Source organism: Penaeus chinensis, chromosome 26, assembly GCF_019202785.1.
Source record: "Penaeus chinensis breed Huanghai No. 1 chromosome 26, ASM1920278v2, whole genome shotgun sequence".
In the NCBI taxonomy this organism is placed as follows: Eukaryota; Metazoa; Arthropoda; class Malacostraca; order Decapoda; family Penaeidae; genus Penaeus; species Penaeus chinensis.
Window position 1 is genome coordinate 3901206 of NC_061844.1, and position 12500 is coordinate 3913705.

The 12500-nt window shown below is 46.9% G+C and overlaps 1 protein-coding gene across 2 annotated transcripts in view; it reads right to left on the reverse strand.

Annotated features, from left to right (window-relative positions):
* Positions 1 to 12500, reverse strand: part of LOC125038932 — a 51888-nt gene that overhangs the window by 154 nt on the left and 39234 nt on the right. For both annotated transcript variants that reach the window (XM_047632616.1, XM_047632615.1), the window contains exons 8-23: positions 11863 to 12500; positions 11095 to 11370; positions 10609 to 10821; positions 8914 to 9044; positions 8197 to 8325; positions 7640 to 7828; positions 6940 to 7125; positions 5914 to 6124; positions 5100 to 5267; positions 4252 to 4428; positions 3670 to 3858; positions 3120 to 3231; positions 2580 to 2716; positions 1670 to 1842; positions 584 to 786; positions 1 to 341 (exon numbers count right to left, since the gene is read on the reverse strand). The exon at positions 1 to 341 is cut by the window's left edge and continues 154 nt beyond it; the exon at positions 11863 to 12500 is cut by the window's right edge and continues 611 nt beyond it. In XM_047632616.1, coding sequence (XP_047488572.1) covers positions 106 to 341; positions 584 to 786; positions 1670 to 1842; positions 2580 to 2716; positions 3120 to 3231; positions 3670 to 3858; positions 4252 to 4428; positions 5100 to 5267; positions 5914 to 6124; positions 6940 to 7125; positions 7640 to 7828; positions 8197 to 8325; positions 8914 to 9044; positions 10609 to 10821; positions 11095 to 11370; positions 11863 to 12500 — 3368 coding nt within the window. In that variant the 3' untranslated portion in view covers positions 1 to 105. The remainder of the gene's footprint in view (positions 342 to 583; positions 787 to 1669; positions 1843 to 2579; positions 2717 to 3119; positions 3232 to 3669; positions 3859 to 4251; positions 4429 to 5099; positions 5268 to 5913; positions 6125 to 6939; positions 7126 to 7639; positions 7829 to 8196; positions 8326 to 8913; positions 9045 to 10608; positions 10822 to 11094; positions 11371 to 11862) is intronic.

A 12500-nucleotide genomic window follows, 5' to 3' on the forward strand; every position in this document is an offset into this window, starting at 1 on the left:
GACCCATTTCCACGGAGACCAATGAAACCCAAAACACAGCCTCAAAGGAACTCAATCCCGCAGAGCCCCAATAGGAACTCAGTCTCCCGGACCCCCCAAAGGATCCTATTTGACGGAGCCCAGCCTCATACTCCCGCCGTGGTGCCTCCGAGCGCCCTTCCCCGCGGAGGCGCTCGGGGACTTCATGCTGCCGGCGCGGGCGAAGGTGGCGCGGATCTTCTGCGTCTCCTGGATCTGGCTGGACCGATCGCCGGGCTCCCACCGCTCCGCCAGGTCCTTCAGGCTCGCCACGGCCACCTTGTCGAGGGCGCGGGTCCGCAGCGCCTCCAGGGGCCTGTAGCCTGTCGAGGGGGAGGGTAGGTGAGCGGGGTTAATTGGGGAAGAGAAAAGGAGAAAGAGGGAGGGAGGGAAAGGGAGAGGGAGAGGGAAAGGGAGAGGGACAGGGAGAGGGAAAGGGAGAGGGAGAGGGAGAGGGACAGGGAGAGGGACAGGGAGGGAGAGAGACAGAGAGACAGACACACCACACAAAAAAGTAAATACATAAAATCTATTCAAAAAGAAAAAAAAGAAAAAAAATCCTCACTGCTAAGTTTCCAGGGCCTCGTCAGCGTGAGTCGAATGTGCCTCGTGCCGCTCAGAGCCTCCGTCGACATCCTAGGGATATTCTTCAAGGGCACGATTGCCTCGCTGTGAACCACGCTGTTGCCTAGGATCTTCGGCGTCCTCAGCTGCAGCGTGAGGACTCCGCCTTGCTCTGCGTCAGGCACGTCTTCGAGAATCTCCGGGCTGCGTGGAGAAAGAGAGAGAGAGAAGGGAGGGATAAAAACGGAAGAGGGGAAAAGTGGAATAGAATATGGGAAGAGGGGGGGGGGGCATGGAAGAAGGGAGGAGGAGAAAGGAGGGTAGTGATAAGGTATGGGAGAGAGGGGATAAAAGAGAAGAAGGGGAGAAGAGAAAAAGAGAAAGAGGAAAGAGGGTAGTGATATAGAAAAGGAAGAAAAGGGAAGAAAGAGAGGGGAAGAAAAGCAAAAGGGAAGAGGAGAAAGGGAGTAATGGCATGGTATAGTCGAGAGAGAGAGAGAGAAGGAGGGGGATAGAAGGGAGGGAAGAAAGGGGAATAAAAGGGAAGAGGGAGGGTAACGGAACAAAGGAAGAGGGGAACAGGAGAAAGAAAGGTGTGATGAGGTATGGAGAGAGAGATCAGAGAATTAAAGGGAGGGGAAGAGGAGGAGACGGGAAGGAGACGAGAAAGAGAAAAAGGAGAAATAAGATAAAGATATGGGCAATGGAGAGGGAGAAGGGAAGAAGGAAAATGCAAGAAAGGAAAAAGGGAAAAGGAAAAAGGAGGAATAATATGGTATGACCGATTGGGGAGGAAGGGAGAAGTAAGGTAATTCTCATAAATATGAGATAAAGAGACAAAGAAAGCAAAAAAAGCAAACTAACAAACAAATACACGCACACACACGCACACACACACACAAACAAACAAACACACGCATACACACACGCACACACCAATTATCTCCAAAGGAATTACAAAACTTACAATACTAAAAATAATAATAATAATAATAATACCAATACTAATAACAACAACAACAAAAATAATAATAACAATAAACAATAAAAACAACACAAGAAACCAACAAAATCCACCACAACTCACAACTCCAGAACCTGGTCGAACACAGCCGGGTCCTCCTTCACCAAAATAGTTTTCTGCGGTTCACTTTTGGCGAACCAGTACTTGGGTTCGACTCTCGCCTTGACCAACACCCCTCGATGCTGCCCTGGCGCCTGGATCACGTGGACGCGCAGACCCGTGTCCACGAAGGCAAGCTGCGGGGGGAGAAGTGGATGGTTAGGTGGGAAGTGGAGGGGGGGAGAGGAGGGGTGGATAGGTGGGGGCATTGGATGGTTATGTGGAGGGGAAGTGGAGGGCTGGAGAGGAGGGGTGGAGGGGAGGGGTGGAGAGGAGGGTGGAGGGGAGGGGTGGAGAGGAGGGGTGGAGAGGAGGGGTGGAGAGGAGGGGTGGAGAGGAGGGGTGGGCAGGTGAGGGAATTGGATGGTTATGTGGAGGGGAAGTGGAGCGGTGGAGAGGAGGGGGAAGTGGATAGATAGGGGATGGATAGGAGGGATGGATAGGAAGGGTGGATAGGAGGGGGAAGTGGATAGTTATGTGGATAGATAGGAGTAAAAGTGGATAGTTAAGGGAATGAAACCAAATACCGATGGTTATTCTTTACATCAATTTCTCAACCAAAATTTTGGGCAAACTGAACCGACCATTCAAGCTAACGGTCGTCTGTTAATTAACCTTTATTATAAGTCAATTAACAGACATTCCGATCCGTCTGCTTGTCAAGCATTTAACGACCTGCGCTGGCGACTACCATCCATTTCATAAGCCTTATATCAACGACTACCTTTCGGTTTCTACGGATTATATAAACTATTTTCCTTTTTTAACAACTTCCATCAACGACGACCATCCATTGACTACTAACACTACCAACCATTACCCCTCCCCATGAACGACTTACATTACTAACGACCAATCGCCTGCCACGACTCACGTTAACGACTATAAAAGGTGCGGTGGCGCTGGACGACTCCCGCTCCTGCTGTCGGAGTCGTTCGTGGTAGTAGAGCGCCACCAGCTCCTCCGACGTCGCCCCGAGAATCTTCAGGTCCTCTTGCAGCGTCTCGTAGTCTGTGGATGGGGAGACGAGATTAGTTATGGATTTATGGATTTATTGACTGAGTGGGTAGTTTCGATTTTGATATTCATTGAGGTTGGGCTATGGAAATGTGTGGGGAAAGAAGATCAATGTTGTTGGTTTTTTTCTGTCTCTCTCTCCTCCTTCCCCCCGTCTCCCTCCCTCCTCCCTCCCATCCCCTCCTTCCTTCCCTCCCTCCCATCCCCTCCTTCCTTCCCTCCCTCCCGTCCCCTCCTTCCTTTCCTCCCTCCTATCCCCTCCTTCTTTCCCTCCCTCCCATGCCCTCCTTCCTTCTCTCCCTCCCATCCCCTCCTTCCTTCCCTCCCCCTCCCTTCTCCCATCCCTCCTTCTTTTCCTCCCTCCCATCCCCTCCCTCCGGCCCTGAGTCCGTCTCACCTGTAGTAGCCGCCTGCGTCAGGTGGAATCCGACGCCCTGCTGATCCGTCAGGAAAGTGTGCGCCTTCGTCAGCACCTCACGCAGCTTCCGGAGTCTCTCTCGCCATCCGCTCTGCAAGGGAGATAATCATATAGGGTGTGTGTAACCGATAGAACAGCTGCCTTTCTGTGGAATCAAATTAACTCGAAAAGGTAAGTAATTGGTGTGACTGATAATTCATGAATTTGTGAGTTTGCGTGCATATACACACATACACACGCGTATATATATGTATATATATGTATATATATATATATATATATATATATATATATAAATAGACAAATGAATATATTGTGTTGGTCATCAAAAAAGTCAGATGATATAATCTTAGCACAGACCCCTGATTTAAAAGCTAGATAAAATTGCACCCATTAGCACTACCTGTCTCACTATCAGAATAAACAACCCTACAAAAAACGCCTCTTTTCTGAGAGAGAAAAAAACTAAGATAATAAACAAATCACTAAATGAATCAAGCTAAAAAGGGCCTTCGTCCGGCGAGCTCACCTTGACGTAGAGCTCCTTGAGCAGCATGGCGTGGCGGAACAGCCGGACCCACAGCTCGTGCAGCAGCGGCTCGGCGAAGTAAAGGCGGTCTTCCACGGGGAACAGCGCCTCCTCCAGCCCCTTCTGCACGCTCTCGGGGCCCCCTCGCGTCACGCCCTTCTCCAGGATCTGCTCCAGGTGAGGGAGGCACTGGAGGAGGGAGAGAGAGGGAGAGGATTGTTATCTGAAGGATGGAAGGGGAGGGAAAGGGAGGAGGTAGAGAGAGAGGAGGAAGGAGGGAGCAAGAGAGGGGGAGGGAAGGCGGTGGGGGTAAAGGAGAAGGAAGGCAAGAGAGAGTAAGAGAGAAGGAAGAGAGAGAGAGAGAGGTGGGGGGGGGGGAGAAGAGGAGAGAAGAGAAAAGAAGAGGAGAAAAGAGGAGAGGAGGAGAGAGAGAGAGAGAGAGTGCGATGCGCAGAGGGAGACTGGAAGAATGAGAGAAAAAAAAAGAGAGAAAAAGAAACAATGGAGAAACATAGACAGACAGATAGAAAAACAAACACAAAGAAAAATAAATACACAGACAGACAGAGAGAGAACACTTACCGTCTTCAACAATTCCTCAGCGCTATCGTCAATATAGGACTGGAGTTGCTTGCTCCTCTCCGACAGATCCAGGCTTTTCTGCCGCCCTTCGGGGTCCACACACATACTGGACAGCTGCAGGAGATGCTTCCTCGTTTCGTCACAGACATGCTCTACGTTCCTTACCACTACGCACACCTGCAGGTTAGTTTGGGAGTATATTTTAGAAATAAAATAAAAATGGTGAATAATCTTCGATGTTTTGAAGCCTTAGAGAGACAAAAGTGCAGTGAGAGTCGCGCGAAGTTGCAAGAAAAATGCGATGGAGTTGCACGACTGTCGAGTGAGTCTAAATGCATTAGGAGCAGGTGTTGCGAGACAGTCTTTGGATATCCGTGAGACTGTTGGACTGTGTCGTCAATTTCTCCAAACGCGGCAGGATGACCATGACACGATGCAACCCTAAATCGTGTCTCCGGATTGTCGCTCGGTTGTTGCGCGACAGTCGAGCGACTTCCGACCACAACTCCGATTATTGTTCGGGTCAGCAGCAGAGTCGAATGATAATGTTTTGAGACATTTGCGAGAGGATAAAGAATTGTGTTGCGCAACTTGGTGTATGTGAGGCCTAAACTCAGTCAATATGAAAATCATTTTATTATGTCGAAGGTATGTAATATGTATTACGATGGAATAAAAACAAATACAAAAGAGAGAGAGAGAAAAAAATATCCTTCTATATATAAGTAAAGAGAAAAAAAGTACAAATGAAAATTAAAAAGATAAACAACAACAATAAAAACATGGACATACAAAATACCAAAAAAATAATTTCAAAACATCTTAAAGAACCACAATTTGCAACAAACCTCAACAGATATCTTATCAGTGCAGCCTCCTCGCATGTTATAAGCATCGGTCACTTTGGCCTTGTACTGCAACACAAGCTCCAGCAAATGGCCAGCGATGGTGTCCATAGTCTCCACGCTTGGCCCGACGCCTCCTGGCCAACTCACGGACGACAGACGCTTCATCAGCTGAGGAAAGGAGGAGAAAGTGAGGCTGGAGGACACATGAGGATGAAGGGAAAATGAGGAAAGGAGGAGAAGGTGAGGCTGGAGGACACATGAGGATGAAGGGAAAATGAGGAAAGGAGGTAAAAAAGAGTCTGGAGGCAAAATGAGCCTGGAGGAAAAAATGAGGAAAACGAGGCCGAGGGACACATGAGGATGAAGAGGAAAATGAGGAAAGGAGGAAAATTAAGGCACACATGAGGCTGAGGAAAGTGTCTACTGTTATTTTTTGTTATTGCTTGTGTCAGTTGTTTTTCGGACTTTGTAGCGGATAGTTACAGTTTGTATGAATGTATGTATGGATGTATGTATATTTTTGTGTGTATGTGGATGCGTATAGTATGAGTATATATGTGTGTGAGTGAGTGAGTGAGTGTGTGAGTGTGTGTGTGTGTGTGTGTGTGTGTGTGTGTGTGTGTGTGTGTGTGTGCGTGCGTGCGTGCGTGTGTGTGTGTGTACTTGCGTGCGTGCGTGTGTGCGTGCGTGTGCGTATGCATGCGCTTGTCCGTATACGTGCTTGTATGCGTGAGTGTGCATTCGCGCATGTGTGCATATCCCCATATTCATCAGCGCGACCCCCCCTCCCCCAGCACCGCCCCACCCCACTCACCGCCCTCAGGAGGTCCACCATGCCCACGGCGCTGTGGCTGAATCCCTCCATGTCCTCCAGCGCCACGAACTCGTCCAGGGCCACCTCGCGGTCCAGCTCCCCGAAGGCCAGGTGCTTGCTCAGGGCCAGCCAGTGGGTCAGGCCGCTCGAGAAGCTGTGGCGGTACTCCTGCGGAATCAGATGCTGCGGGAGGTCGCTCTTGACGGTCAGCCTGGAGGAGGGAGAGTTGGAGGAGGAGATTTTAGGAGTTTGTGAGAGTTATTTCCATGTTTTCTGGCTAATCTATGAATAGATCCATAATGACAGGCGTTGCAACAGGTCAGTCTAGGAAAATGCAGATTTTAGGAGGGGGTCTGGAGAAAAAATTATACATTTTCTGATAAATTGATAAACTAATTGATTAATCAAGGTCTTGCAACAGGTCGCAAACAAACAAACAATAAAAACATAATAATGAATAAAATAAAGGCAGGTGTTGTAACAGGTCGCTCTTACAGGTCAATTTGTAGGAAGGGAAATTTTAGAAGGTTTTAGAGAGACATTCGTACATTCTCTGGCTATAAGTCCAACCAATTTTTAAACAAACAAACAAAAAAAAAAATCAATAAATACATAAAAAAAACCTGGTCTCCAGAATCAACCAATTGCCAACCACTTACTAATTATCTGTTATGATTCATTCATTTATCTATCATTATCTTATTAATTATCCATTATTAATTATTCATTTTCTTATTATTATCCAACCTTCTTAATAATCTGTCATTATTTATTCATGATTATCCAAACTGACCGATTAATTAGGTATTATTATCCAAACTTATAAATTATTTATTCATTATTATTCAGACTCATTAGTATTCAAACTGACTATTTATTATCCATTATCATCCAAACTTATCAGTTAATTATCTATTATTTTCTAAAACTTATTAATTATCATATATTTATCATTATCATCCAAACTTCTTTTTATTATTATCCAGTCTTATCAATGATTCATTAATCATCATTATCCAAACTCACTTATTAATCTCGCTCAGATTATCACACAGCATCCACGCAGCTTTGAGTGCGCCGGGAAGGACGTCCTCCTTCTGCTGTGGCGGGAGGCCCTCGTCCACGTCGAAGGCCAGGAGGGGCTTGACCAACATCTGCGCCGCCATCAGGAGCTTCGGCATCACCAGGTACAGGTAGTCGACTCCCATCTCGCTGGTGGACGGGAGGGGAAGGGAAGGAGGGGAAGGGAGGGGAAGGTGAGGGGAGGGGTAGGGGAAGGTGAGGGGAGGGGTAGGGGAAGGTGAGGGGAGGGGAGGAGAGAGGAGGAGGGAGATGGGGTACGGGAGGAAAGAGAGAAGGGGAGGAAAGATGAGGGATGGGAGAGGGGAGGGGAGGGAAGAGAAGGGAGGGGAGGGGGATGAAAGGGGATAAGAGCATGGAAGAGGGAAGGGGGATGAGACGGGGTGATAGGGGAGGAGAGGGAATGGGGGAAAGAAAGGGAGGGAGCGGAGGGAGAGACAAGTAGGGTGTTATAACTGGCTGACTCACGAGTTACGAAGATGACCGCGTTATGTCTGGTAGTTTAGGTCACCTTATGGACAGACTTTCAAGACCGATACCCATCACCCATATCTCTTTCCTACAACAATAATACCTGTTGTTTTAATCGACGTTTTTCTGTTATTTTTTTCCCTACAACAACAGCACTTAGCTCCTCAATACTCACATCATGAGAATGGGCTGATACGTGTGCAACGAGATCGCCAGGAAGCTGAGGATAGGGTTGGTGAGAAGCCCCGCTCTCCTGAGGGACTCCTGCCACACTTGCCACTCGGTGGGAACCTCCACCACGACTTCCCTGGAGTCTGGGGCGCTGGGAGGACTCTTTAGCTCCTCCTTGTATAGGGCGTCGATCCTGGGTGAGGTCAGGGAAGGTCAAGGGAGGTCAGGGAAGGTCAGGGGAAGTCAGGGAAGGTCAAGGGAGATCAGGGAAGGTCAGGGGAAAGTCAGGGAAGGTCAGGGGAGATAAGCAGGGGTTTGGGGCGAACGTCAATGTTGGTTGTTGATGTTGTTTTAGTTATTATATTTTTTGTTATCACATAGATAATATTGATAATGATAATAATAATAATACATTATTATTATTATTATTATCATCATTATCATCCTCACTATTCAATTCTATTCAAATAACAACCACAACATACACAAAAAGATCCCCGTCCCCCCTCCCTCTATCCCTCCCCCCTATAACCCCCTCACACACAACTCGCAAAGACGCACCAGGTGTCGACGTGCTTGCTGAGGGCGGCCAAGAGCAAGTCGGTGACGCAAGCTGGCAGACCCTGGGTTGACAACTCGTGTTCAAAAGGCTTGCGGAGTTCATAACAGTTCTCGACCGTGCGGAAACATCTGCGGAAATTCGAGAGATTAATCGGTGAATTTATAAGATTTTTTTTTTTTCGGGGAGGGGGGGGGGGGGTACAAAATATGGGATTTTTACGGGGGTTTACGTTAAAAAAAATTATGATGCGGTATATAAAGTAGTTTTTAGTTGAGGAAATTCGGTATCTTTGTCTTCGACTAAAACTGCGAGACCTAAAGCTAATGTTTAAAAGCATCAGCTATGAAAGTGAATAGTAGTTTTAATTGTAGTAAAATTATATAAATTATAGTAGTACTAGTAATAGTAGTAGTAGTAGCAGTAGTAGTAGTAGTAGTAGTAGTAACAACAGTAGTAGCAACAATAGTAGTAACAACAGTATTAGTGGTTGTAGTAGTTGTTTCAGTAGAAACAGCAGTAGTAGTAATATCATTATAAGTAGTAGTAGAAGTAAAAATAGTAGTAATAATAGTAACATGATTATTATTAGTAGTAGTAGTAGTAGTATTAGCATTAGTAACAAAAACAATAACAGCAACGGTAGAAACAAATACCAGGCATTCATATCCATATTTTCTTAAATCTTCTTCAACACAAATCAAACTAAACTTCCTTGCCTGAGGTAGTTTTCCAGCCTGGGAAGTTCGACGAGCAGAGAGGTGCTGGGGAAGGAGGTGTGCAGCATCTCGAATTCCTTCGCTAGCACGTGTCGCACCCACGAGGACAGGGTCGTGCAGATTTCCCGCCGCTGTGGGTTGAATCGAGAGGAGCTTTTTTTTTTTTTTTTTTTTAAAGTGGTTATTTCGGGACTATATATTTTTTCTTGGGGTTTTGTTGTTGTTGTAGAAGTTGTAATTGTTTTTGTTGTTGTAGTTATTTGTTTTTTTATCGTTGTTTCTGCTGATTTTTGCTGTTTTCATTGATTGAGTGTTACTGTTGTATTTTCTGTTGCTATTTATATAACTGTTCTTAATATTAGTATCTTAACTAGCCTCCATCGTTATAACTAATTTTTATATTCCTTTTCATCAGGAATACAAAAATAATATCACATATATAATTTAATGGACGAACACAACTATCAATATCTTCAATGCAAAGCAAGAACATGAAATTATATGTATTATGTGCTGATCTCCAGTGTTCTGAATAATAAAAACAATACATAATGATAATATTCAGTATGTGTTTCAAAATAGGTCTCGTCAGCTTATCTTTCAGTACTAAATATATTACACAAACGCTTATCTTTTATCTCAAGAACTGATAGTGTGAACTGTCATCTCTTATCATTTTTTTCCTTCATTACCAATTCTCAATAAAAGATCAATAATAATTATTGGCTTTTCCTTGAACTCATAATAAATAATGAAAAAAAAGGTGTTTATTGGAGTTTTTGTCTCCGTGTTATCGTTTTTAATCTGTATTTATCATAGAAAATCGTATCCATTTCGGATATTTCATCTGTTGCGAAAGCTAAAATCATCGTAATAGAGAAGCAATGGTTAGATTTCACTCTCAAGAATAGTTTAGTATTCCCTTAATATTTAACTTACGTTTTCTACAAATATCACTAACGAAAGAAAACTAAGATATAGGTAAACTAATCTAATCTTGAGTATTTTCTAGTTTTTTAATTTAGCTCGGACATAAGTGAGTTTTATAAACATAAATAACCGCAATCTAAATTAATTTCAAACTAATTAAAACAGTTACTGGCGAATTAGCCAAAGAGAAGCTTCCTTCCTACAACTACTCTAGAGAGAGAGAGAGAGAGAGAGAGAGAGAGAGAGAGAGAGAGAGAGAGAGAGAGAGAGAGAGAGAGAGAGAGAGAGAGAGAGAGAGAGAGAGAGAGAGAGAGAGAGAGAGAGAGAGAAAAAAGAGAGAGAGAAAAAAAAAAGAGAGAGAGAGAGAGAGAGAGAGAGAGAGAGAGAGAGAGAGAGAGAGAGAGAGAGAGAGAGAGAGAGAGAGAGAGAGAGAGAGAGAGAGAGAGAGAGAGAGAGAGAGAGAGAGAACAGAGAGAGAGAGAGAGAGAGAGAGAGAGAGAGAGAGAGAGAGAGAGAGAGAGAGAGAGAGAGAGAGAGAGAGAGAGAGAGAGAGAGAGAGAAGAGAAAAAGAGATAGACACGCGAGAGCAAGACAAGAGAGATAAAGACCTATTTAACAGACCAATCCCATGCTTTGCCTTCCTCTTCGCTCCGCATTCGCCGCCCGCAGGACCACAGACCAAGGAGCCAAGACCCTGAGAACATCACAACGTCATCTTCATCTCCCACCTCACAAAGCATCCACTAACCCACACATCCCACTCACCTGCGTCGTCACATAGTTCCTGGCGACGAGGTTGTCTCTCACGCCCTTGAGCAGCGGCAGAAGGAGGCCTGGGTCGAGCGGCTTCACCCTCGTCAGGACGAGCCACATGACCAAGGTCCTGTGCCACTCCTCGATCCGGGAGAAGAAGGTCAGCTGTTGGAGGATCACGTCGCCCGTCGTTCCCACCTCGCCTTTGTACTGCGTGAAGTCCTGCTGTGTGTTGGGGGGAGGGGGGGGGCAGGGTTGATTCGGTTGCTTTTGGTTTTATCTTTGAGTCATCATTGTTATCATTATTATAATCATTATCATTATTATTCTCATTTTTGTTGTTATCATAATTATTATTATCATTATTATCATGACCCTTGGCAATATCACTACCATTATTATTATCATTGGTAACATCACCACCATTATTATCGTCATTACCATCATCATTACGACTATTGTTATCACCATTGCTTTCCCTCACCGCATCACACTAACCATATTTTCCACCTGCATGTCCACGAGCTTCCTGTAGGTGATGCTGTAAGTGTCATAAGCCGTCTTGCTCAGTTCCGTGCTTGGGGGGGACGGGAGGGCAACGCGCACGTGCAACTTGCAGAGACACCTCGCCCCCCCTTCCTTCGCCGTGCCCATTGCATCTGCAAGGACGCCGCCCTTGGTGTGTTTTCCCTTCTTCGGCTTCGGACTCTCGCCAGAGGGTCGAATTAGGGTCATGGGGAACCAGCTCTCCGTCGTCCAAGTCCCCACCACGTCCTGGGAGCAAGGGAGGGAGGGGGTGAGGCAGTGGGTGGGTGAGTGGGTGGGAGGAAGGAGGGGGAGGTGAGCGAATGGGTGGGTGGGTAGGTGGATGGGAGAATGTGTAGGGGGAAGGTGAGGCTGTGGATGAGTGGGTGGGCGAGTGAGTAGGTGGCTGTATGAGTAGGTGAATGGGGGAGAGTGAGTGAGTGAGTGAGTGAGTGAGTGCGTGAGTGAGTGAGTGAGTGAGTGAGTGAGTGAGTGAGTGAGTGAGTGAGTGAGTGAGTGAGTGAGTGAGTGAGTGAGTGAGTGAGTGAGTGAACGAATGAGTGAGGTATTGACTAAGCGTGAGTATGTCTATTCTAAACATACGTGTGCATCTATGCCTACGAAGGAGACAAATACGTAAACGCAATGAAACTATAGACAGCAGGAGATACACTGTAAACTCATCATGTAAGCCATCTTTATGGGATCAAATCTCTTACTCGTTAACGCAGGCCAATTTACCTTGATGGGGATTTTGACGTGCCCGAGGAGGTCCGCCTTAAGGTGCGCTTTGCCGATGGACGCCAGGTACTCTCTGATGCCGTCGGGGTTGTCGGCGACGGGCGACGCCCTTCCGTTCTGCGAGCTCCACCCCTCGAAGTCCTCCTCCAGCGGCTTCTTGCTGCTGCTCCTCTCCCGCAGGTTCCTGAAGGCTCTCAGCGTCCTCTGGTCTTTCCACCGGTTGAAGATGCTCCTGGGGACGGTGATGGCGGACGCGGCCAGCACCCTCTCGAGGCGCGGCGACTCCCCCTCCGCCTCCACCTCGGGGCTCTGCGCTCTGTCGGCGTCCTTGGAGTCGTCGTGGTCGTCCTCCTCGAAGGGGTTGTGCTCGGCCGTGTAGCTCTTCTGCGACACGTCGTCGTCTAGGCCCTGCAGGGAGAGCTTGCTGGAGCTGGCGGCCTCCTCCAGGGAGTAGCTGCCCTTCTTGTAGCCGCGCTCCTTCATGCTGCCAATCCTGCGGAACACCTCGGTGGCCTTGCTGGAGGCCAGGCGCATGCTCATGCTGCGCTTCGTGATGGACGCGATGCTCAGCGTGCTCAGCGACCTCTGCAGCTTGCTCTTGCCCTTGCCCTTGGTCTCGCCCCCCAGCGTCAGGTTGT